The 26,985-nt window shown below is 34.1% G+C and overlaps 1 protein-coding gene across 2 annotated transcripts; it reads right to left on the bottom strand.

Moving 5' to 3' along the window:
• On the bottom strand, positions 1-24,355 carry LOC115888783 (E3 ubiquitin-protein ligase Ubr3-like). Of its 2 annotated transcripts, none has more exons than XM_030908623.1 (21): positions 24,167-24,355; positions 23,350-23,489; positions 23,195-23,291; positions 22,219-22,428; positions 21,922-22,162; positions 18,960-19,143; positions 18,556-18,735; positions 18,317-18,457; positions 16,912-17,022; positions 16,722-16,849; positions 13,156-13,302; positions 12,817-13,011; positions 10,940-11,091; positions 10,653-10,857; positions 9,936-10,081; positions 8,807-9,210; positions 8,416-8,631; positions 7,812-8,295; positions 4,707-4,854; positions 4,327-4,598; positions 1-214 (listed from the first exon to the last, which is right to left on the bottom strand). In XM_030908623.1, the coding sequence occupies exons 1-21, from the start codon at positions 24,280-24,282 to the stop codon at positions 97-99; spliced, it is 4,035 nt and encodes a 1,344-aa protein (XP_030764483.1). In that variant the 5' UTR covers positions 24,283-24,355; the 3' UTR covers positions 1-96. The 2 variants fall into 2 exon arrangements, with proteins under 2 accessions (XP_030764483.1, XP_030764484.1); XM_030908624.1 differs by having other exon boundaries at positions 18,556-18,726.
• Between the last annotated feature and the right edge of the window lie 2,630 nt (positions 24,356-26,985).

The raw sequence follows: 26,985 nt of genomic DNA, 5'->3' as shown, positions 1-26,985 counted from the left end.
TTGTTTACATCGTTTTCCAAAAAGAACGGTTTATTTGCTCTCTAGTTTTGATGGAAAAACGTTCCTGTGTTAGTGTGTAGTATGTGTGGTTCGTATTTAGAGGGCGTTGCGGTGCTGTACCCAGGTTTTTTTCGTGTGGTCGAACCGGTGCGCCAGCCATTGCTGCTCCAACAACTGGAACCTGTCCTTGCTCAAGTACAGCGGCTTGCCACGTCTGAAAAAAAGACAAAATTAAACAATGTTTTGTTGTATACCGGGTGGTCCGAACTGTAATCCGGAAACTTCGGCAGAACCCAAGCAGCATTTGGACGTCGGGACAACGTTGTGTCACGCGACCAAACGTCGGGGCGCAACGTCGGCACAACCTCGTGCCAACCCTAGTCTGCACTAGTTTGGAGAATAATTTTTGGGTCGAAACGACGTTGGATACCGACGTTGGCAAGAAGCGTAATTTAGTACAAACTGCAACGTTGTTAAAATCCTAATTCACAGAAATACAAAACTAATATGGCGTCTAAGTCGCGTTTTATCCTAAATTGGGATAATTATAGTAAAAATATTATATTTATAATTTAGTTAGAGACATATGTCAGATGGCAGTGAAGGAAAACAAAACAAAAGTATTTAAGTGTGGAGGATGTTTGAAGATCATAATTATTGAAACACTTTAACCGACTCTGTAACTCGTTACCCAAGGTAAAAAGTTAAACGCAAACAACTTTATTGATAAATGTATTGTTTCTACTTTAAAAAATACTAATGGGCCTTGAAATTAAAGAAGTTTTAAAAATTTTCTTGAATTTTTTTTTTAGTAAAATGAGAATAATTTATTCGCATTCGAAAAAATTGTTTCCGCGTATTTTTTAGGGTCAAATATTTCAAGTTAATGTATTCAAAAAGCAGGAATTGCTATTTTAAGAACGAAACATTTTCTTATTTAACAACATGGCGGCTTTAACTTTGTTGTTTTGGAGATTAAGATGGAGTAGTTCGAGTAGTCGCATACTGGACTAATAAAGTCGCAGTTCGGCCTTAACAGGTAGTATACTAGTCGCAAGATTGCCTAATTTAGTCATTCTAGAGTCTAGCTTGTGCCGCCCTCTATAATCTAAATAAACGAGGAAGTGTCGGTAATATATGTCGATGTATATTTAAATTTAGTTTTATATGTACCTTTCTTATGTCCCATTTTAATTAAGTTTTTTTTTTATAAAAACAAAAACAGCACTGAACTGTCTGACTGAACAGAACAATGAATTGAAAATTTAAGATTTAAGGTTATGGTTCAATACAGTTGCAAAAAGGTAGTGACTCTACGTCCTACCAACGTAAGAATAAGGAAATCTAAACAACGTTGGAATTAGTAAAACAGACGACGTTTGCATAACGTTGGAATAGGTCCTGAAACTGACGTCGGAAAACTCTATATTATCCAACGTTGTAACTACGTTGTCCAAATCACCTAAAGATCACTTAAGCAAAAAAGGTTACAAGACAACGTTTATTCGACGTCGCAGAAGCTTCTACTTTGCTGTAGTACTAGTTCAACGTCGGCACAACGTTATAAAAACGTTTAAATTTATTTTAATACCCAAGGTAGGGAGCTAACTATTTTTTGTAACTAATCCAACGTTGTGTTTAGTAAACATGTGGTCGCAAGTCGTGAAAATGCTACTTGGGAATATTCTACAGATAAAAATATGTAAGCAAGTTCGTATAAATGTATGTCCTAAATTGCTTACTTTCGGAGAGACGGGGTGTAGAAGTATTATTTTTATTTCGATTTTTTCCAAATAATTTCTGAAGCAACGTCAATATTTGGATAAAAATTCGGATCTGACAGTTTTTTGACATGAGAAATTTGGTTTTGATATCAGTATGACTTTTACTTGTAGAGGGCGCCACCTACATATTTTTTAACTGGTTTTAATACTAATAACTTTTCGTCCGTACCTGTATAAAACTATTGAGTAAAAAAATATACATTTACGATGTTTTTTACGTAAAAAAAGTCACTTGGTAAAAATCGCGACGAGTAATGGTTTTCGAGATATTTGGAATCGATATTATCAATACTTGTCATCATTGACATAAATTAAACATGTTGACTAAATAGTTATTAGGGTGAAATCATAAATTTGAAATGTTTATGTGCCAAAACTTCAACAGAAACTGTTTTATCGTCATTTTTTTTGAAGAAAAATTGATGATTAATTTTAAAAAAGAAAAAGTTCTCAAATTTATACTTTCAATCAAATAACTATCTACGTTTTTTTGATTCTTTTCTTTGACCTCTCAAAATATATTTTATTTAATTTTTTCTTGGCTTCAAAATTTATTACTTGAAAGTAGATTTCGGCGCATTGTTTTAGTTTTTATTTTAATTTTTATTGTTTTCTTTTTACATTTTTATCATTTTCATTCTTAGTGAAGAAAATCTTCCCCTAGGAGATGCAAGACCTTGTCGTTGGTGGGGAAGCTCCCGGTCAGGTGCTGGGGGGAATCCCCCCTAGCACTTGGCTTGACTGTAGTGTCTTGCTTGACTGCAGTCCCTGACTGTAGTGTCCTGGCCAGGGAATTGCACCAAGACATATAACGATACCGGGCGGGGCTACGGACAGCCTCAACCTTGGGGCACCGGGGGGCACCCCATTGTATTTTACCCCTTACTTCTACATGCGGGGCTCTGTAGAAGTGGACCGACTGTCCCTAGCGACTCATAGGAACACTATGAGATCTGATAATAAAAGTAATAAAAACATCACCGGTGAAGCTGTGGGGAAACCCCTAGCGACACTGGGAACAGTAACAATGAAAGTTCAAGGGCCAAACCCAAAGAGAACTACAGGAGAGATGGCTGACACTTGCGTGAGACCATCCTCCGCAAGTGGCATACAAGCTACCACCTCCTCCAAGGGTCAGGGAGCCTACCTCCTACCTCTAAACCCAACAGGCGACACAAGCTACCGTTTCGTCTACCCGGCCTGGGTCGTAGCTCCTCGACTGTGAAGGACACGGGTCTCCGTAGGAAGTCCTGGGAATGTATGATGAGTTATAACTCAAGAAAGGGGGACACAATAGATCTCTAAGGTCGCAGAGATTAACCCCCCTCCCACTTATTCTAAATTCTAAATTCTAGTGAAGAAAATAATCCAATATTGGTATCAACACACACATAACATAAACATATCGATATAGTCGTCTCAATTTTTGTAAAGAGACATACACATTGAAATGGATTTTACAACATAGTGTTAAGTGTTATAAAAATGTAGAAAGAAAACAATAAAAATTAAAATAAAAACTAAAACAATGCGCCGAAATCTACTTTCAAGTAATAAATTTTGATAAAGACCCTAGCAGGTAAACGTCAATGGAATTTATAAAAAAACCGTTTTTCTCATTGTTTACCTGACCTAAAGCCAAGAAAAAATTAAATAAAATAACTATCTACTCAACATGTTTATTTTTTGTCAATAATGAGATGTATTGACTATTTCCATTCTAAATATCTTGAGAACGGTTGCTCGTATCGATTGATACCAAGAGACATTTTTTACCTAAAAAATCACGGAAATGTATATTTTTTCACTCAGTAGTTTTATACAGGTACGGACGAAAAGCTATTAATCTTCGAACCAGTTAAAAATATGTAGGTGGCGCCCTCTACAAGCAGGAGTCATATTGACATCAAAATCAGATTTCTCATGTCAAATAACTCCCAGACATTAACTTTCATCCAGGTATTGACGTTACTTCAGAAATAATTTGGAAAAAATCAAAGTAAAAATGAAACTTCTATACCCTGTATCTCCGAAAGTAAGCATTTCATAATATACATTTATGGGAACTTTTGTCCTTATTTTTATCTCTAGAATATGCTGCCGAAGTTTCTGGAATACAATTAGGACCACCCTGTATATCAGTCATAGTATTGTTTTGGAGAAAAGTTTCCTATTCATGACGAGGGATCGTTTCCTATAAATAATGTTTACCTTTATTAAAGTAATTTTTTATTTTTAGGTCTAAATAGCACAGGTTTTTTACAAAAAAAAGTGTGTGCATATTCGAAGTGAAACTGCTTACCAACATCTATTAAATTGAAGGATTTAAAAAAGCGTAATTTGAAATGTTGAAAAGTAATAAATTAAAAAAATAGTTTTTTACGTGTAAAATAACTATTTCTAAGCCGCAGGCTGTCTCGCTAGCTCGTGTGACACGGCCTTGAATTTTTACTCACAGCGCGCGTAGAGAATTTTCACATCAAAAATGTTTATGAACACAAAAGGACAGTGTTCGAAATAAAAAACAAATAAAAAAACTTACTTCAAATCTCTATCTTCCTCTTCGAAATCATCCAAATACAGGGAACCCCAGAGACAAGCCCTGTGTCCTCGGATAACTATAATATACGTGGAGGTTATGACTAAAAAGACTCCCGTGCCCATGCCGCACTCCTGCGCGTGCGCCACTGCCTCGCAGACATTTTGCTGCTTACAACAGTTCTGTTTGAGACAGACTATGGTGCCGCAGAGCAGGCATATACTCGTTTCTTGCGCTACCGAGTGACATTGACTGCAAGGTCTCTCGTGGTAGTACTGGAAATAAAAATGAGAGAAACCAGGTAACACAGCAAAAACATTTAACATAAAGGAGACTTTCAAAAAACTGTTGGCGGTAAAATTCTATCAAATAAAACTACTTACTGTGAATATTTTTTCGTATTCCCTAGGCAAGGCCAAAAGTCTTGGAGGATGCCACACGGAATGTTGATCTATTAAGAAACTCCTAGCTGCTATTTGACTTTTCGATACAAAAGATGCGAATTCGTTGCACCATAATTGCGGAGAAAACCTAAAAAAAAAATATATTATTATTATCAATGATGGGCGGGGGTAAATACCCAACGAGTAGATAAATAAAATCTGGGTATATACCTGTACATTTAGATGAACAAACTAAGTTCCTGACGATAGCATAGTAAATACCCCGGTATAATACCTGGAATATACTAGTATATATCAGGAAAATATTGTAGATATAGTCCTGATATACCGGGTGAGTCCCCTATAACTTTATTTTTTTAGATATTGTTAGTGTATGACATACGCGGCATGTTTTTTAAGTAAGTACCGTTTTGGAATTAAAAAAAAACGTGCAAAGATATCGTAATAATTTTATTTTTACATGAAAGCCTGTACCTTAATCTACTTTTCTACATAATTTCCGTGAATATTGAGGCACTTGTCATAACGTGGCACCAGTTTTTCAATGCCCTCCTCATAAAATTCTGCCGCCTGACTGGTTAACCACTGTATCACAACTGTTTTGACTTCGTTATCGTCTTGAAGACGCTGACCGCCAAGGTGTTATTTCAAGTGCAGGAATAAATGGTAGTCACTGGGCGCCAGATCAGGGCTGTATGGAGGATGATCTAGAGTTTCCCAATTAAAAGATTTGATGAGATCTTTGGTCCGATTAGCCACATGTGGACGGGCATTGTCATGCAGCAAAACAATACCCTTACTCAACTTGCCACGTCTTTTGTTTTGGATTGCACGGCGCAGATTGTTCAATATCTCACAATAAGATGCTGCATTGATTGTCTCATTGCGAGGCAAAAACTTCACTAGCAATACTCCTTTTCTGTCCCAAAAAACTGTGCACATGATTTTCCGGGCAGAAATTGTTTGCTTAAACTTCACTGTTCTGGGTGATGATGAATGTCGCCATTCCATGGACTGTTGTTTCGATTCTGGTGTGACGTAGGCCACCCATGTTTCGTCATCAGTAACAATTTTGTCTAAAAAATCTTCACCTTCATTGTGGTACTGCTCAAGGAAAGTCAATGCACTGCCTAAACGTTGGGTTTTGTGCAAATCCGTCAACATTTTCGGAACCCAACGTAAACACAATTTCCGGTAATTCAAGTTCTCGGTCACAATGCGATACAAAACACTACGAGAACATTGAGGAAAGTAGTCTCACAATGATGAAATTTGAAAGCGTCTGTTTTCTTTCACCTTTTTGTCCACTTTCTGCACCAAATCTTCATTAACGACCGAAGGACGCCCACTCCGTTCTTCATCATGCACATTTGTGCGGCCATCTTTAAATGCTCTCACCCATTTCCTTACCATTCCATCACTCATAATGTTTTGTCCGTGAACTTCACAGATCTCACGATGAATATCGATCGGTTTTACGCCTTTAGCACTAAGAAATCGTATGACAGCCAGTACTTCACAATCGGCGGGGCTCACGATTGTCGGAGGCATCTTAAACACTCAATAAACAACATATACAATGAAGAATCAGACCGTACTGGCGTCTGTGCATAGACAAGAGATGTAGGTAACCAGCGCGCATGCGCGGAACGCCGACCGTAGCGCTGCGGCGGCGGAATCGCAAAACGGTACTTACTTAAAAAACATGCCTCGTAAATTAGGATTGACTGACGTATTCAATTGTTTTTGGTCATTTCCTGTTTCACCGAAAATGACATCTTTTAATTTTTAAATGGCATCATCGGTATTTTTTTACTTTATTCGATAGAAAATGACACTCTGAATAGAATGACATATCACATGTCAACTTTTGACATTTTCGCATATGATTTATTTGAAATTGTAACATGCGGTTCATAACGACAATTTGACTCGAAATACCAAGTGTGTGGTACCAAATTATTCGTAAAAAAATGTTTTTTTCCGAATATGCTAATGAGCCACTTTTGTTCCATTTGAAAAAATTGACATATGATTAAAAACACACAATTCGGGCCTCTTTTAACCAGTCAGGACAAGACACGAAAAACATTAGACGATCAAATCTATTTTTCCAAGGCTCCTTGATTAAAAATGAGTGTTTTTAACATAGCCATGGTATTCTAGATTGAAATTTAAAATACAATTTTTTTTAAAGCGTAAATGTCAAATTTGACATATGGTATGTCCTTGTACTCAGAGTGTCATTCTCTATCGAATAAAGTAAAAAAATACAGGTTACTATTTAAAAACCAAAAGTTGTAGTCATTTCCGGTTAAACAGGAAGTGACCAAAAACAATTAAATATGTCGATCAGTCTTAATTTGTGTCATATATTAACATGCCAAATTTCGTTTTTTATGTGAAAAATAAGTTATAGGGGTGAGCCACTTTTGAGACGCACCCGGTATACTGGTATATTTCTGGTATTATTACTAATCACATTCTAGGGCCTACCAGAAACATTTTAGTATTATTATAAACAAATTTGATTTTTTTTTCAATTTTTGCTAGTGCACCACACCAACGCAATTTTTTTAAAATCAAAAATTAATTTTGTTAGGTTAGGTTTTTTTTTATCATATTCTATTGAAATTTTTTGGATTTTAAATAATATCAAGTGAATCAAAGTGTCTGTGCCAAATATTTTTGAGGGTATTATATTTCAACCCAAGAAACACGTCTATGAAGTTTCTTTCACGAATTTTTCTTTTAAAATTTGGAATTATTTTTAGTTAAAAAAATATATTTTCTTGATAATATGGCAACATGGGTAGTAGATTAAATTTACAATAAACAAAACCCAGAAAAGATCCAGTGGTTCTCAAAATTTAAACAAAAAATCATTTTTTGGAAATTTTCAAATTAAAATAACTCGGTTATTTTGGACTTTTATGAAAAACGGTAAAGAGAAAATATGTTTCTTTTATCGAGATCTACCAGCCCTGCAAATATTTACGAAAATTTTGGTAGGCCCTAAGTTAACTCACGAAATTTTGGCGTGGGTCTCATGGCCAGAACCACAGATTTTTCATCATATCTTACCTATACATATCGGTACCCTGTGGCCAATTCAGTGCTACGCTAGAGTTAAAACAATCCCAGTCCATCGACTCCGTGACCAGCTCCAAATAATACACCAAACGCACGAATTCACTCTGTGGCGTCCGGATTTCAGGCAACGACTGCTGGTATATATGAAACTTCAACAACGACGCTATCCTCAGGAAAGGCACGCACAACTTCTGAACCTGCTGCTCCAGAGCATTTATGTTCAAAGTTTTGCCACTAGTGGCGTCCTCCGCGGCTGATCCACCAGCAGTTTCGTCGTCGTCGTCCATGTAGAGGTCGGTGTGGCCCAGACACTCGTTCACTAAACCTAAGGCATCACAGAAATTCTTGATCGCCTCGCTCGAGGCGTTCGCTACGATCTTGGCTCGTTCCGAGCCGGTCAGGCCGCACGACACTTGTGTCACGACCTGGTAGTAGAGGAGGTTGTATAGCATTTGGACGGTTGTCGTAAAATAGGCTGGAAATGAAGAGAGAAAAAATTATATGTAACACTATTTCGAAGGTGTATTCATTTGAATCAAAAGCAAAGGCATGCTTTTCATACCTAGAATATGCTAAAACACTGGATTATACTTACTTTGATCTAAATGTAAGGGCAACAATAACACAAACTGTAACAATAAAGCTATGGGATCTTTCAGCAACACTGGAACCTCCATTTCCATAGGAGCCAGTGACGTAACGGGATCCTTGGGCGGCAACCCGCACAACTGCTTGAAGGTCATCCACGAGGGCCACCTGGCCATGCCTTTGGCCACCCTGGCGTGGACAGCTAATACGTGCAGTAAAGGAACTGAAAATCAATGATACACAATATCGTTACTAAAATGTCATAACGAAACGATATCTAACGAAGCGACATCTCTCGATAATGTACGAAACGACCTATAGATATTTATATGATAACTAAAAAGGCATATTCGACAAATATTCTGATGACGTAATGTTAACAGTACGAGTCATCTTACCTATGCAATCTCTCTTAGGTAACAATGGATTGGGCGGTTCCCCCGACGGTACCACCAAAGACCCGCCCCTCTGAATGAGCTCCACCTCCAGATTCGTCCGCGCGATCGACGTCACGAACAGGAACAGGCTTTGGGGAAAGGGCACGTCGTACTTCGGTTTGAACAGCGCCTTGATCTGCGTACTGTTCGACATATCCTCCATCACTTTGCCGATGGCCTCCGACATATTGGACACCACGGGTTTCTGGTCGTTGTCGTTGAGAAACTCGCTGATCTCCTCCAGCACTTGGGCCATGCTTTCGTTGGCGCGTGCGCGCACCATTTGGGATTTGTCGCCGTATTGGGGGGACAGGGGTAGGAATGAGTTGGCTAGTTGTCTGCATAGGGGGCACAAGTATTCTCCCCTGAAAAAAAAATACAAATATCTAATGTTTAAACATTTTCTACACAAAGTTATTATAGTCATCATAGTATAAATAAATACCAGAATTTTGAGTAACTTAGTTCGCAATTCTGTTATTTCAAATAGAATATTTTACTGGTAATTTACTAGGAAAAAAAAACAGAATCAAACTACAGAATGTTTCTTGAAGAAATTCAAGCAAAACAACTTTTTAGTGCCGCAGGTTGATTCTCCTAAAATTTGTTGATGGTGTGTCGAGGCTTTGCAATTTTGCCACCGCCTACTTCTTTCACATATTGTAGATTTGTGTTTTAAGTTTACAAAATGTCTTTAAAATAAGTGCAAGTATTTTAATTGTCACTATTTTAATTAAGTCACTTGCCAGTATACTATTCCGGCCTGTCTATCCAACAGTAGGCATATATCCCGTTATAATTTTATTATTTCACTAGACAGATGTGTGAAATGATACTTAAATCTCGTTTATTTCGCTATCTTATTATATTTGGCGCCCAACGTGGGGCCGCCCATGTATAACCACTTAATATTGTATAATTTTAATACATAAATGTCTGAAATAATATTTCAAACTCTTTTATTTCACTTCCTTATTATTGTAATATATTTTCACCCCAGAAAAACCCTGAAGTTTTTATTAATTGTTAAACATTTTACGCTTTTCTTAACATTTAAGTAGTGACACTTAAGAAAAATTAAAAAACTCACTTTTCTGGAGATAAAGACTGTTGTCTCTGCTGCGATCTTAACGAGGTTAGATACGAATTGAGACAGTCCAAATGTAGGTGGTGCCCGCAAGTTTGAACGTGCACGCCTCCATCCCATCCAGTGTTGATGGACAGAAACCATGATTGCTAGGAGAAAAATGAATGAAAATCAAAAGCTGTAGATGTAGATGTAGGATTGCAGACAAAGTTTGTGAAAGTTAACCTTGTTCTAGAAAACGGCGTCAAAGAAGGCTGGGAAATGACAATCGATGATAATTTTGGAGAGGTCAAGCCCTACTCTTCCTTATTTTTTAATGGTACTTAAACAAGTTGGTCTTAAGAGTTATAAAATATTTTTATATAACGAACAAAAATTATTTTTGAATGGTGTAGTTTAAAATTTGAGAAAAATATTCTTTTGGAAATAGATTTGACTTTTTTTAATTTTTCTATGATTAATACTAATTTTAGACATGTTTTATGTCAATTTTTAGTAAATTACATACTTCTAGAAAGTAACCTAGTCAAAATTATCATCGATTGTTATTCCCCAGCCTTCTTTGACGCAGTTTTTTTTCTCGATCATACGGTACATGTCTTACTCATAGAAACAGAATGGCATAATTATTCTACAAAGATTATCGGGTGTAGGGATTTAATAGTTTGATATATGCTTAGGTACAAAAAAAAACAGAATGAAGTTAGTGAGTTAGCTTACCGGATTGAAATGCATGTCGAATTCCTCAGCTCTTCTGTCCATTTCCGCTGCCAAAATATCGTCTTTCCTGAGTTGTTCTTTTTCGTCATCACAAGTAGGCAATGTGGCTCTTTCAGGCTGACCGTACCGCCTTCTATGACCTATAACGCTGGTAGCCTGAATTAAAGCTACCAAACCCATAGGTTTTTCTTCAGTACTTGGCGAGCTATACCCAACAAAACAGTTTCAACTGTATTATTTACAGCGAAAATACCAAATTTCAAAAAAAAAAGGATTCTAATAATTACCTTATGTTACATATAACGCAGTCGTATTCTTGTTTGCTGATAGGCAACGCGCTGTGCTCCATGTTTTCCGCGTTCTCTTCAGTCTCCATTTTTTCCTGTTCGCGTTTCCAGAACTCGTTTTGCTTTTTGGTGAACTCCGCCATCAGTTTTTGCTATTTAACAAATTAAAGAACATAATTATCTATTACTGTACAAGACGGCTATACAGGAATCATCAAAAAAGGTACAATAAACCAAAATTTTTAGTTATTTTACAGAAAAAAATCATATTTTTATACAGGGTATCTGATAATATTGTTAACCAGGGTTGTTTAAAATACCATTACTTGTTTTAAATATTACACTACACAATGTAGTTTAAACAGAGTTTAAAACAATAAAAGCTGTTTTAAACAATAAAAAACTTATTTTTTTTTGTTGCCCACTGTATGTTACCAACATATATTCTATAAAATGAATAACTTTGAATTTTGACCGTTATTTTTTACCAACATGGCAAATATAAAATCCCTCTGTCAAAAAAGTTGCTAATATTCTTTTTAATTGAGTGCCTGAACGAATCAGATAGGTAACTCTTTTTACTTTAGTGAAATAGAAAAGGAAAATAATATAACAAGTGAGAGTTCTTCCTCTTCTTGCAAAAATCAACACGAAATGTCATATTTGTCAAAAGTAAAATGTCATCAGGTTTTGACATTTCTAAATATCAGACCAATGCCGTCTCTAATAGAACAGCCTCGGAGCGAGATTTATGACGTCACGCTAGTTAGATACTACGGATTAATAAATATGTTGTAGAATACATGGAAAACAATTATTCCTCGTATTTTTGGTTTGTATTTTAAAAATTATATAGTTTACATGAAATATACATAATATACAGTTAATAAATACAATATATGTACATATTCACAGTAATAAATACTTTGACAAATATACTATGAACCATACAAATGCAGCAAATGTTTTACAATGTACAAATAATGAATAAGTAGGTACATAAGACAATGGGTAAAATGTTATATATTTTAAATTTTGGGGTTTGAAAATCGATCTAATTTAACAAAAAACATTCAATATCTACTAATAGTCATGTATTGTTTATTAATGCTCAAAAAATTATATTTGCAAATAATACAATATCATAGAAAAAAAGGCGTCAGCGATGGCACGAAATAAAGATCGCTATCATTTTATATGTAAAATTATTCTAAAATTTTTGATTTTCTTGGGATTTAGGTTCGGGAAAAACGCTGATTAAGTTTTCATTTGGTTTTTCATTATTTTTATTTGGTTTAAAAAAACGTTTCGGCTAACATTATAGCCTTCATCAGTGTTGTGTCATATGAAAAAAATAGTGTCGAATATAATCCAAAAAAATACATATCAAATATTCACACCACACACCACATAATGTTTACTGTAATTAATAAACTAATATAAACTTGTCAAAAGAGGACCACATATTTTTTAAAATTATTATTTTTAACACTAAAACTATCTACATTGACTATGGAGTACGATTTCAGCCATATTGTAAAACATTTGCTGCATTTGTATGGTTCATAGTTTATTTGCCAAATTATTTATTACTATAATATATTATTACTGTATATTATGTATATTTCATGTAAACTATATAATTTTAAAATACAAACCAAAAATACGAGGAATAATTATGTTTTCCATGTATTCTACAACATATTTATTAATCCGCAGTATCTAACTAGCGTGACGTCATAAATCTTGCTCCGAGGCTGTTCTATTAGAGACGGCATTGCGTCAGCATGGCCGCAAGTTGCTAACCTAATAAAATTAACACTAGAAAAGCCCGCGTGAACTGTCAAATTCAAAGTTATTCGTTTCACAGACTATACCTGTCTCTCTTTGGCTCTTCTCCGTCTTTCTTCCCGCTCTCTATTCTCCCTCATTTTCTTCGCTTTCTCATTCTCTTCCTGCGAGGGCCACAACTGACCTCTAGTCTTTTGAATATACCTGTTACAACCCGAGTCGGACATCGCTATTTTCTTCAACAATTTTCCCACGTAGAACGTACCATCGCCGCATGGTACCTAAAACAATTATTTTTTTCTAGTACGAGCGATCCACGAAAAAAAAAACGGCGTCATGGTAGCCTCTCCAATAAAAAAACATTTCAAAGGTTACTGTGACGCATTTTTTTTCGCGACCGTACGGTTTTCAATCGAATGACTTACTTTATCATCTCCGGCAGCAAAATAATCGATCTCATCGTCATCGGGGTCGAAACTGTCAGGTATTCCTGACAGTTGAGAGTGTAGTTTTAACAACAAGGATATGATGCTTTCGTTTACTTCTATCGATGGCTGATCTTCAGGAAATTCCTGAAATAATATATCTCTCACTGTAATTTATTCTTTATTATGAAGGACTTTGATTGTAAGGAGTTCTATACTAGTTATACAGTTAATACCAAATAAACTTTTAGTCACGTCCATAGACAAACTAACAAAAGCAAGACTTTTCAAAGGATTGAGGAAGTCGAATTATTGTTTTTGCGCTGGCCAGTTGAGTCAGAAATCATCGCGCAGTCGCACTCGTCAAACCTAACCTAAATAAAACGAAAAACGTTTTTGCCTTGAACCATCCTTGAACGAACTGTTGAATTCCTGATTTTGCGTTTTGTTTGGTTATTACTATTATTTTATTAGCGTACAAAACGAAAACAAATAATTTAATACATTTTACATTTATGAAGAACATAATAATTACTGTGATTATACATATTATTGTGATTACATCGCTAACGTAGACAAAACGAAGGTCCTACAAATTGACTGTAAGTTATAAGAATCTCTATCTTTTTAATCTTTTTATGATTTGAATTTTCGTGCTTTATATTTTATAATAGACTCGAAATGTTAATATTTTTGCAAATTCTTGTGAAAATGTGAAGTTTATGTTTTTGTTTTATATTTGAAAAAGTTGTATATTTTTAAGATGTTTCTTGTTGTTCCTATTATTAATATTATAATATACATAATCATTTTTTTGTACCTTTTGAAGAATAATGCTTTTATTTCGTTTACCATAACTGTTGTTTTTTTATCATTTTTTTTGTTATTTTAATAAGAGGAATACGTTTTCGTTTATTTAACTTTTGTTTTTATATCTGTTATGTCCAGAAATTATTGTTTATTTTACCGATGGAAATAAATTTATTTGATTTTAATAAACGCTTTTTAATTAAACATCCTTGTCTAAAAGGCTACTACAAAATACACAATCCATAAGTAAACCGTCCTCGTCTAAAAGGCCAGTTGACGCAAGCGCGGTAATAAACTCTTATCAAACTTGTTACCGTTTTGCAGTACAGCGTTGACGCGTCTTGCTTTTGTTAGTTTGTCTATGGTCACGTCATTAAGCTTGACCGGCACAGCGTTGCCCACTTTTGCATATTTTCTTTTAATCAAAATATTTTAGGAAACACAAATAAATTATTTATAAATATATAAACAGTTATTATTTACATCAACAAAACCCACCTTCGTAACAGCACTTAAGGGACATAACGAGCCATTACTATCGCCACAGATTAGGTATCCTATAAGTATACAGATAAAAATCTTGTCCCTAATTCGTGGTACGAAAATTGTTTTTTTATGACGATGAGCAAACGAGTAAAATTTCCAGTGCGCAAAAATAAACTCGCGTAAAATAACAATAAACAACGTAATAGAGAGATATCGCTAAACCGAATAGCGTGCATGGACGTTAATAAGGCCAGGTGTTATTTCCTTTACGTGAGGTGGTATTAACTCTCTTCATTTATAGTTATCGGATCGGAAAGAATTCTGTTCACGGCACGTCCGCTATTCAAACTTAACCTAACTTTGAATTTAAAACTTTGAAATTGTTTTGTTTACTAGGTATTTTAAAACTAAAGGGCTAAAGTGCTTATTTCCAGTGCTTTATTGTTCAACGTCTGCCAGTGGGTCTAGAGCAACAAATAATCTTAGAACGGCTAAGTCGTCATCTGCTGTAAACCTAAGCCTCTTTATAGGTTCTTTAATATTGGAAGAGGTGGAATCCATATTTTGGGCCATATTTATTTAATTAAAACTAATCCCAGCTACTTAAATATCAAATTACCTAATAAAAAAAAAGTAATAATTCAAAACAATTCAAACATAACCTAAAATAAAAGATCTCGCCGGCCGGCCCCTGTTGTCAAATACCCGCACATGCCCATTTAAGCAATTTTCAAACGTTTTTAGAAATAGCGCTTGGTATAATTAATCCGCAAATTACGTCAGGCGGTAACGTTATTAGCGGGTGTTGCGTTAAAAATTGACTCGCGCATATCGTAACCATGATAAGGTACGCGTAAATACTGTATGACGCTATTCGGTTTTCCGATATCTCTCTAATAACTGTACCGGTCAGGCGCTGTGCACAATTTTAGAGGCCATAAGTGGGCGTGCTCTAGTAACCTAACTAGTGCCCAATTCCGAAAATTGGAACCACGAAAAACAATAAAGAAAAAACAAAGTTTATAATCTGTATAATCTGTGCTACCGCTTTCCCGATCAAAATATTCTAATAGAGTTGCGATGAGTTTTTTACGGCTATTAAGCTATCTTGTAAACTTCGCACTAAAAGAGGTTCTAAAAAGAACAATGTTCCATTGCAAGGTCTGCTAGTAAACATTTTCAAGCTTAAAGTATCAAAACCCTATTTATTTAAACCTTTGAATAAGAAGACTAAGGAAGGAGCATATCAAAAATCTTAGGTACACCGCGATTGGCCTCAAATATGGCCGACTTATATTCCGGTTTATCAGTGTCGTTCTAATTTTATTTAAAAAATGTAAAACTATGATGTAGAGTAGACGTGGGGTAGACTCAATAATTTGTTGTTTTATTTTACGTTGTGAATAAATGTTGGTAGTTATTAAAATTGTTATAAAAATATATAATTCTAATAAAAATAGATAAGTTATAATAAGTATTTATTACCACAAACATCCGATACGCTACTGAAGCAGATAAGTCAAATTAACGTATCTAAATTCTTTGACAAGTAATAAATAAAAGCTAAAATGCAAGAAAAATATATAATTTAGTTAATTTAAGTGAATTACATAAATGATCGGTTTACTACACGTATGTATATTATATAGTCACTTACTAGCGAAAAGTTGTTCCATTATTTCACTCAATTTTTGCGGAGATCTACCGCACGCTACAGAACCAACTATTTCAGAGTCTTTTTCGATAAATCGCGATAGTGTCACTGTTAATTTAAGTGCTGCCACAATTTCCATCTAGATTTACTACCTTTATACATAACATAAGCTCCATAAAGACTGACAAATACAGAAAATTTCAAATCAAATTCAAATGTGTCAAATGAATCGTCAAACAGAACTGTCAAGGATCCCCACCCTAGAGTGCTTTTTCCGCCCACCATGCATGAATACATAGATAGCATTATGCTGCTTCCTTAGTCTTCTTATTCAAAGATTTAAACCAAAAACTCGCAATACAAAACTAAAGTGTCAAAACGAATGACAACGTCAGGAAATAAATAAATAAACGCGGCAACTTGACATTTTTTATAGCAGAGCTACCACCTGAATCCCCAGCGCCAAATTTAAATTCCAGTTAGTCAGCACGACGCCGAATATGACCATGGTTGGCAACAATGGATTTAAAAATCGCGCCCTCGATTACGTAACTAAAAGTCTAATTGATATCAAATATAGTAGAGTAATTTCTTGCAAAACCTGTATAAAACTTACCCCAGGTGGCAATTTCCTCGTCTTGTACGGGGTTTTCTTCCTAAACCCGTGAGACGTCGAAGGCAAAGCTTTGGTTTTCGATAGATCCCTCCTCCTTTGGAACAGGTCAGACAGCAATTTGCTCGGTCCTAAAAATTAGTTCAAATGAACCGCGGACGTGTATAAGTCTGTTCGAGAATTATGCAACTACCTGCTTTGGACTTGACCATTTCCGTGCCCGCCATCAACGCCGGAAGGTAAGCAGGTGATGGTAGGGCTTGTGGCGCTGGTGCGTGGTCAGAATTAGATAGGGCAGTTGTAACTAAACAGGAAAAAAAACAAATATTTTTTTTAATATAAACCTTAACGGATACAGTTCACTAAACTAGACGTTCTTCTCGATAAAAACCATTTCTTATTACTTCACACTTGATAATGGTCAGTGATATTTCTGACCGAAACGTTGTGTAAATAAAATAATAAAGACGATTTTTTATATATTTTTTTCCATACATAGGAGGCGTTTCGGAAAAAATAAGAAGGATATAGGAAAACAATATAACATACGAACATCTTTCAAAACCTTTGAATAAGAAGACTAAGGAAGGAGCATATCAAAAATCTTAGGTCCACCGCGATGGGCCTCAAATATGGCCGACTTGAATTCCGGTTTATCAGTGCCGTTCTAATTCTATTTAAAAAATGTAAAACTATGATGTAGGGTAGACGTCGGGTAGACTCAATAATATGTTGTTTTATTTTACGTTGTGAATAAATGTTGGTAGTTATTAAAATTGTTACAAAAATATATAATTCTAATAAAAATAGATAAGTTATAATAATTATTTATTAACACAAACATCCGATACGCTACTGAAGCAGGTAAATCAAATTGACGTATCTAAATTCTTTGACATCTAATCTTTGACAAGCAGTAAATAAAAGCAAAAATGCAAGAAGAAATATATAATTAGTTAATTTAAGTGAATTTCATAAATGATCGGTTTACTACACGTATGTATATTATATAGTCACTTACTAGCGAAAAGTTGTTCTATTATTTCACTCGATTTTTGCCGAGATCTACCGCACGCTACACAACCAACTATTTTAGAGTCTTTCGATAAATTGCGATAGTGTCACTGTTAACTTAAGTTCTGCCACAATTTCCAACTAGATTTACTACCTTTATACAACTATCAGTAGTAGAATAAATAATAAATAACATAAAATAAGCTCCGTAAAGACTGACAAATCCAAAAAATTTCAAATGTGTCAAATAAATCGTCAAACAGAACTGTCAAGGATCCCCAGCCTAGAGTCCTTTTTCCGCCCACCATGCATGAATACATGGATATCTTTATGCTACTTCCTTAGTCTTCTTATTAAAAGTTCAAAACAGAAAATACACTTAGTTCCATTTTATCACATACTAAACCAATGAATACAGAACAACAAACAAAAAATGTAATATACCAAATACCATGTGAATGCGATAAATTTTACAATGGTGAAACATCTAGACCCTTAAATGTTAGAATTAAAGAACATAAAGATTATTTAAGTAAGGGAGATTTTCACAAATCTAAGATTTGTCAGCATACTTTGTTACTTACGTTGATTGGCTAAAGCTTTCATTCCAGGTAGAGCCACTCTCATATCATCCACTTCCATGGGTTCTGTAGACGGAGCAGACGGTAATGCCAAACAACCGGAAATTATTTCTACAGGAGACTCGGGAACGCTTCGTTCTTCATCTGAATAAATAAAGAAAACAGTATATATCATAAAATATATAACATAACGCAAGTATCTTAATTAATAATAAACTGACTAATTCTCTTTATGACCTTACCGACGGAATTTGAAGATCCTGTATACAGTATCATGTCCATCAAATCGTTCCGTGACGTATCTCCCGACTGACGCCGTTGCTCAATCATCAAAGGCTTCGGTCTGCGTGAAGCTTCATCTTCGGCAGGCATCACAACGTCATCTGAATCGGATGAATTCAGCTCATCCTCTCCTAAATCGCCTTGAAAAGTTAGATTTTCTCGTGTAACACTTTTATTTTATTTCTTGATTCAACGATAATACAAAAAGAAATACTAAAATACCGTATATGATCGAAAAAAAAACGGCTCTCTACTGCTGCTGCTAATGCTGTAGTTTAAAATTTGAGAAAAATATTTTTATTCCCCAGCCGTCTTTGACGCCGTTTTTTTTCGATCGTATGGTACTAAAATACATTCAACTCACTTTCAGGTGAACTGTACACTATGGGGGTTGGAGCTATGTTGGGCACGGTAGTGGGAAATATGACCTTGGGAATGACTGTTCTGAAGTTGTCAAACACGTAACCTGTTTGGAACCAATTTGACAGGTCTCCGTCAACAATCTGGTGATTTTTGTTGGATTGTGTTGGTGAACATAGTTTCGAATACTGAAATTGAAAAAATATACCTATACAATCCATAAAATAAGAATTAAAAAAATACTCAATGTTTTGGTAATGTGACATATACAACATTCAACGATCGCTTGCCGGTATAGTATATACGTATCACATGTATAACCCTTTATAATTTTAATATTTTAATAGATAGATGTGCGAAATAATGCATCAATCTCTTTTTTTTCACTTCCCTATCATGTTTGGTGCCCAACGTGGGGCCGTACATGTTGAATAACGGCTTATAACGGCTTATAATTGTATTATTTTAATAGACAGAAGCGTGAATGTGTGTGAATTAATACTTCAGACCATAGACTTAAAATAAAATATAGACTACACTATTTACATCTCAACGCGGTCAAACAATTTTATTTGTACACATGTTTACTTCTGGGTACAGTCGACCGAGCCTTCCTCATCCAGCCTATGTTGTCACGTCTTTAATATTATCAATATTTTTTTTCTTGTTATACACATATATTGAGATATTAATACTACAGTTTAATAAAGTAGGTTTTAATATTCCATAGATGTATTGAGTAGTCCTTATACTACTAAATTATAAGTCGGATACTGTTTAAAAAGGATAAGTTCTTTACAATATGACAACACCGATTAGAGGCGAGGGAGCCTATTCATTCATTTATTACCTTGTAGTACGCGTCGCACGTGTGCGGTAATGCTTAGTTGCCGCTATGTCCCCGGCTGTATTAACGCATTTTCTTAGCTTGTAGTCCTTAAGTGTTTATATTATTGACTTTTTCTGTTCAAGAACTATAAAATATGGTTCGCCAGTGTCAAATTTGCAAGAAATTTGACTGAAATAATCCATTTAAATCTTGAAACGACTTTCGACCGGTAGGCAACTCTCAATTTACCCATTAGGAGTCAGTGGCGTTGTTGTAGAAAGGCGCTTATTTAGATAATATTTTAGTAAAATGTAAAATCTGAATTTTTTCTCTTACGTTACATTATTTACTTACTTACATTGTCACAAAATCATAATTATAACCCTGTTAATAATTAATAATGTTTTTATTAAAAATATATTCCGGTTTATTCTAAAATTATCTTCAGAATCTAAAATAACATACAAGAATTTTAAAATTATATTACATTATGAAACAATATTTTTTAATATACCGGGTCGTCTCAAAAGTGGCTCACCCCCTATAACTTTTTTATTTTTTCAGATCAAAAAAAAACAGATTTGTATGTTAGTAGGTATATGACATAAATTAGGATTTATTGACGTATTCAATTGTTTTTGGTCTCTTCCTGTTTCACCGAAATGATTACATCTTTTGATTTTTAAAGGCACCCTCGGTATATTGCTACTTTATTCGATAAAAAATGACACTCTGAATAATGACATATCATATGTCAACTTTTGACATTGTCGCTTAAAAACAAATCGTATTTTAAATTTCAATCCAGGGTGCCATGGTGTTGTTAAAAACACTAAGTTTTAATTAAGGAGCCTTGGAAAAATAGTTTTGATCGTCTAATGGGTTTCGTGTCTTGTCTAGGCCGGTTAAAAGATGTACAAATCGTATTTTTAATCATACATATGTCAATTTTTTCAAATGGAACAAGGGTGACTCATTAGCATATTTGGAAAAAGCATTTTTTTATGAATATATTGATACCACACACTTGGTATTTCGAGTCAAATTGTCGTTATGAACCCCGTGTTACAGTTACAATTAAACCATATGCGAAAATGTCAAAAGTTGACATATGATATGTCATTCTATTCAGAGTGTCATTTTCTATCGAATAAAGTGGAAATATACCGAGGGTGCCGTTTAAAAATTAAAAGTTATAGTCATTTCCGGTGAAACAGGAAGTGACCAAAAATAATTGAATGCGTCAATGAATCCTAATTTATGTCATATACTAACATACTAAATCTTGTTTTTTTATTTGAAAATATAAAAACATTATGGGTATGAGCCACTTTTGGGACGTACCCGGTATAGTAAAGACAGTACCGAGTTAAATAAATGTAGTTTTCATTTTATCCACTTCCTATCACCTTCCTTGCTTTAATGGAACAGATTTATGTTTTCTCTAATTTACATAATAAGATATCACTTAACCAGAAAAAAATTACAACAATCATATTTTTTTTTCTCTCCCTGTCGCCGATTCTATTATATCTGTGGAATAGATCCTGTTTTGATTAATATTAGGGGTTGTAAATGTTTGACTAAAATTAATAATTTATTATTAATTTCAAAAATTACGTAATTTCGATTATAAAATTTCTTCTATAGCGTGTATTTTATTATTTTTATCCTTTTTGGACGCTAAGATGTTTTGTCTAAACTTTTATTTAAAAAACCTGTCCTAAATCTTAATAAAATATAAAAAAGTTTAAATACGACATATTTTTAATTTAATTATAGCTTCATTAAAATAAAAAAATTACCCGGCCATGATACGGAGAGTTCAGGTGTACTTGAGAAATGAAAGACAGTGTTGTGTTTCTCGGCAGAGTCGTCAGGGAACGACCGTTACGATAGAGACAACCTATCTATCGCTCGTGTCGCACTCGTTATAACCTAAAACAATAACACAACAATAACAAGACAGTGTCTGACCGCATGTTCCAGCTATTTATGAATGAGATGCTCAGTCTATATTTTATTTTAGTCTATGCTTCAGACCCTTTAATGTCACTTCCCTGTTATAGTAATATATTTCAACACTTTTAATCCCAACTAAATGCTATTTTTTATCGGATTGCCGTCAAATACTTACCGTGTCCTTAAAATCTATGGTCATGTTGACGGCCTGCTCGAGCAAGAACACTATAAGAGCCATCACGTGTTCTGAGACCACGCCTTTCACTGCTTTGTACAAAATAACAAAAGCCATGGCATGGAACACCTTCCACGTTAAAATATGTCTTGGATCGATGTAATTGTCGCCGACTTTAGCCGGTGTTCTAAAAGGTGGCCAGGGAATCACACCGGGTTTCAGTTTGTTGTTTTGCCTACAACTAATTGAAGAAAAGAAAATAAATGTATTATTTTTTTTGTAGAGGTCAGGACTTACTATTCTGTATATCTATCTATGGAGTTTTGGAAGTCTCGCCTGTGCACAGCCCTGAGCAGTACGTGGATGGGGTCGTAATGGTTCTCCCACACGCTGGCCTTTGGTACGTACATCCCTTGTTGCATGTTACCGCTAGCTTCAAGAGCTGGTGCCCTGTAATCTGCACATTCAGCTAAGAGAGCTTCGAAGTCTCTACTCTGAGTTCCACACCTGAGAAATTTGGTATAAGCGGAATTAATTGATAATAAATATAATAAGAAGAAAATAAAATAGTTCTATGTTCTGTATAGTAGCATACATCCGGTATGCTGCTAAACAGAACATAGACATGTCAAAGAGAAAGACAGAGACTATGTATATACAGTTGCCACTGGAACTTTTTTGTGTTACAACAGCAAAATAAAACACCAATATTCACCACAATACAATGCAGTTAGGGTTTCAGAGAACTACAACATCTAGATTAGAGATTTTTTGCACATCATTGTTTCACAAAGAGATCTATCGATTAAAAATATTTTCAATATGGCGGCACTTCCGGAAATACCGGAAGTTCACAGCAACTTTCTTATTTTAAATGAGTACCCCATTTTTTATTACATTATTAAATTCTCGGTAAAATTTTATGAATGCGATATTGAACTCTCTATATCTAACATTAACGGTTTTTCAGAAGAAAAATATTTAAAATTTTTGGACGAAAAAAACTGCCTGTCATAAAAACTATCATAAATAATTTTTTTTTCAAATGGAAACCCTCTTTTTATTTCACTAGTGAAAAGGTTTTTCAATTCGATACTTTTTGACTATACATCGTTTTTAATTTTAGATTCGTTATAAAACGTATATTTTTCTTGACAACATATACAAGCAAAATGTACACAAACTGTTTGTTTATTTACAGTTTGATATTTGCATATTTTTTATAGGTAAAATATTGAAAATATAGTTGATATTCCTACAAACTATACTGTACCTTTCAGGCATCAATTCCATTAATTGTGAATGCGTCTTGTCACCCATACACAGAAGAGTTACCATTTCTAATCTATTCAGAACTGTATCCGGTAAACCTGGCAAAATTAAGAAAATTTTCAGTAAAAAAATGATTTATTTTAAAATTAAATTTACCTAAGTTGGTCCTCACGCTGACCAAAGTAGCTAAAAACATTAGGCAGCTTTCCAGCATAGGCGTATCAGGATCACCCTTGAAAAGGGGGTTTTGTGGTGATCTGAACGGTCCCAAATTCATAAATTCCTTAATGTGGAATCTAGAAAGAAAACACAAACATATATACTTAATACATATACATAAAATATGTATACATTTATGTATATTATTTCGTATATTTTTCATTTTATTGATTTTATGGAAAGCACTGTTCATTAAAATGTTGTATCCTATGTTATAGGGCTTGTTTCTCTCTACAATTTCCTGTCTCACAATGTACCTTTTGTGTCCGGGAAGGGTTCATAGTTTCATAGTTGTCGATTTTCGAAAGAAATCAGTACATGTATATTATTTCTTATATATTTCATTTTATTGATTTTATGGAAAGCACTGTTCATTAAAATGTTGTATCTTATATTATAGGGCTTGTTTCTTTCTACAATTTCCTGTCTCACAATGTACCGCTTGTGTCCGGGAAGGGTTCATAGTTTCATAGTTGCCGATTTTCGAAAGAAATCAGAACACGTATATTATTTCGTATATTGTTCATTTTATTGATTTTATGGAAAGCACTGTTCATTAAAATGTTGTATCCTATGTTATAGGGCTTGTTTCTCTCTACCCTTTTGTGTCCGGGAAGGGTTCATAGTTTTATAGTTGTCGATTTTTGAAAAAAATACATAAAATTTCTTGAAAGAAAAAATTAGGTTTTTTTTATACCTATTTTGAAAAAAATATAGTAAAGTAAAAACTATATACTGATGAAAAATGACTTACTGGTCGATAACCATGTTGATGAATCTGTCAGTGTTAACTCTGGTACAACAGATCTGCAAAAGATAGAGGTCCGCATCTACCATGGAGTTGCAGAAGTTGCACTGGATGTACGTCATTGCTTGACCCTTGATTTGTAGTCCGTTCCTAACCCATAGACCGTTCAAAATTTCATAAAAAGCAACCTGTAATAAAGAGAAATATTTAATTTAATATTTTTATAACAAAAATCGAGAAAATGATCATTAATAATCATTTTAAAAGCTAACGTGACGTTTTTTTCTCGACTATACAGAATGTGAGTAACATAGGAGGTGGCAACATTGCAAAGCTTGTTGAGAAAACCGTTGAGAAATTTCCGGAAAATCTAATTTTTTAAATTTACTAGAAAATGTCAAGAAAAATGTCAAATATTCGACAATTTTATGACAAAAAACAATTCTAGGTGTTAAAGACACCCTATATAAACATGAATAATTTAACGTGCTTCTATGTAATTGGATAACTTTGAAAATTGGAGGCTTATACGTGACTTTTAGATGAATAACTTATAAATGAAGAAAAATTTGTAATAAAATACATCGTTTGTTATTTACACACTTATCTTAGTGCACAAACGATACTAAACATTCGCACAAAAAATACCAAAAATATCAAATCATATTATACTACTTATTGCACAGTTAGCCTGGGCCAAGATGTCAAGAAAAAAAATATATAAACTTTGAGTACTTTATTTTTTAAATGCCGATACCACTGGCTTCAAAAAAATATAAAAATTAAAATCGCCGACGTACAATTGGGGTCTCTACACAAATTAAAAAAAAAAACTTTTTCAACCAAAATAAAAAGCGCGCAAAAAGTTTTGTTAATAATAAATAACGACCATAATCACCAAAAGGTATGCTTACTGCTGCCCCCCTCCCTGTTTCTAAATCCAGGAGGTTGGGTCTCTGAACAAATTTAAATAAAAATAGACCTAAATAGAGATCTAATGGAAAAAGCAAAAAAAATCACTAAAATATTAGAAAAAAAATATACAAAAAAAAACTACAAACTAACAATTAAGGAAGTACAATTAATAACTTTAACACACACTGAATTTAGACTAAAAAGGAAGAAAACAATTAGGTACTAGCTATAAGTAAATAAATAAATTTTAAACATGGTTACTGTTGTAGGAAGCAACACTCCTAAGGAGATTTTTTTGATAGTTTTTTGATCTCGTATTTGAATTAAAGTTTTTTGAGAACAACTTAAAGGAATGATGCACCTGCTCTGAGGCTTGCTCAGAGTAAAAGCCCAATGCTTTCTGTGAAATACTAACAAAATCCACTATATGGTGAACAACAGCGTGAATTTTTGGAGTAAAACTGATTTTCGTATCTCTTATTTTGTCGGAAAATTTCAGTATATAGGCTTCGTAATTGGTATCAATATATTTTCCAAAACAGCTGGCTACCACATCATTGAAGGCACAAAATACCTCTATGTATTTGTTGTCTAAAAAAAATAAGCAAAGGGCTTAGTGTCCAAATAACAATAATAAAATAAAGTTTTGTTACAAAGTAAGTACCAGGATCTAGTGCTTTAAGGACGTCAACTTTTTTAAGCAAGTTTCTGGCATTATTTCCATTAAATCTGCTGTAATGGTGTAATTGTATCCCAGTACTTTTAGCCAGCTTTCAGCAATTTCCGGAAAGTACTTTTTTAGAGAATCGTATATTTTTTGTACAACTCCCATCTAAATAAATATATAGTTGATAATTGGAAAATCGTCATCACCGGTTATTAAAGGAATGTTGACACAATTCTCTAAAAATTTTAATTAAAATTTGCAAAAAATAACTATTAAAAAAGTCAATAAAGTAAACTTAGCAGTACACTTACTGTACTTTTTTGTGTCTTTTAAATTTCCATTTTGGAAATATCTTTTATGGATCTTAGTTCTCCCCTTGACTGTAAATTTTTTGAGTTAACATCACACAAGGCACATGGATGGCATGATGATGAAGATTGAAGGCCTAATATAATCATTATCAACTTTAGATCTGCGGCAAATGTGTAAGAACTGACTCGACAAATAGTATGGAGTTGCAAAATCTCAAACATTGCTCTGATATTTTTGTAGGTTTCTATTATTTTGGGAGCCGATTCTATTATAATAAGTTTGTTTATTCCGGTACTTTTATGTGTTTCTTGTTTTATTTCGGGATTTTCGTAACAACATAAAGACAGACAAATTTTTAAAGATCCACCTCCACTATCTATGCCCAGTTTTAAATGGAAATCAGGGTATTTCCACCTGGCCAGGCAGGCAAATTGGTCAAAAAAAAAGGAGTGTTGCTTCCTACAACAGTAACCATGTTTAAAATTTATTTATTAACTTATAGCTAGTACCTAATTGTTTTCTTCCTTTTTAGACTAAATTCAGTGTGTGTTAAAGTTATTAATTGTACTTCCTTAATTGTTAGTTTGTAGTTTTATTTGTTTACTAATACTTATGATCATAAAGTAAAATTTTATCACTAAAATATTAGAAAAAAAAATATTTTTTTGCTTTTTCCATTAGATTAAAGTCTATTTTTATTTAAATTTGATCAGAGACCCAACCTCCTGGATTTAGAAACAGGGAGGGGGGCAGCAGTAAGCATACCTTTTGGTGATGATGGTCGTTATTTATTATTAACAAAACTTTTTACGCGCTTTTTACTTTGGTTGGAAAAAATTTGGTTTTTAAATTTGTGTAGAGACCCCAATTGTACGTCGGCGATTTAATTTTTATATTTTTTTGAAGCCAGTGGTATCGGCATTTAAAAAAT

The sequence above is a fragment of the Sitophilus oryzae genome, unplaced genomic scaffold, assembly GCF_002938485.1.
Source record: "Sitophilus oryzae breed Bouriz unplaced genomic scaffold, Soryzae_2.0 scaffold_808_pilon_pilon, whole genome shotgun sequence".
Taxonomy (NCBI): Eukaryota; Metazoa; Arthropoda; class Insecta; order Coleoptera; family Curculionidae; genus Sitophilus; species Sitophilus oryzae.
The sequence above is the reverse complement of the archived record's forward strand: the minus strand, read 5'-3'. Positions and strand labels throughout refer to the sequence as shown.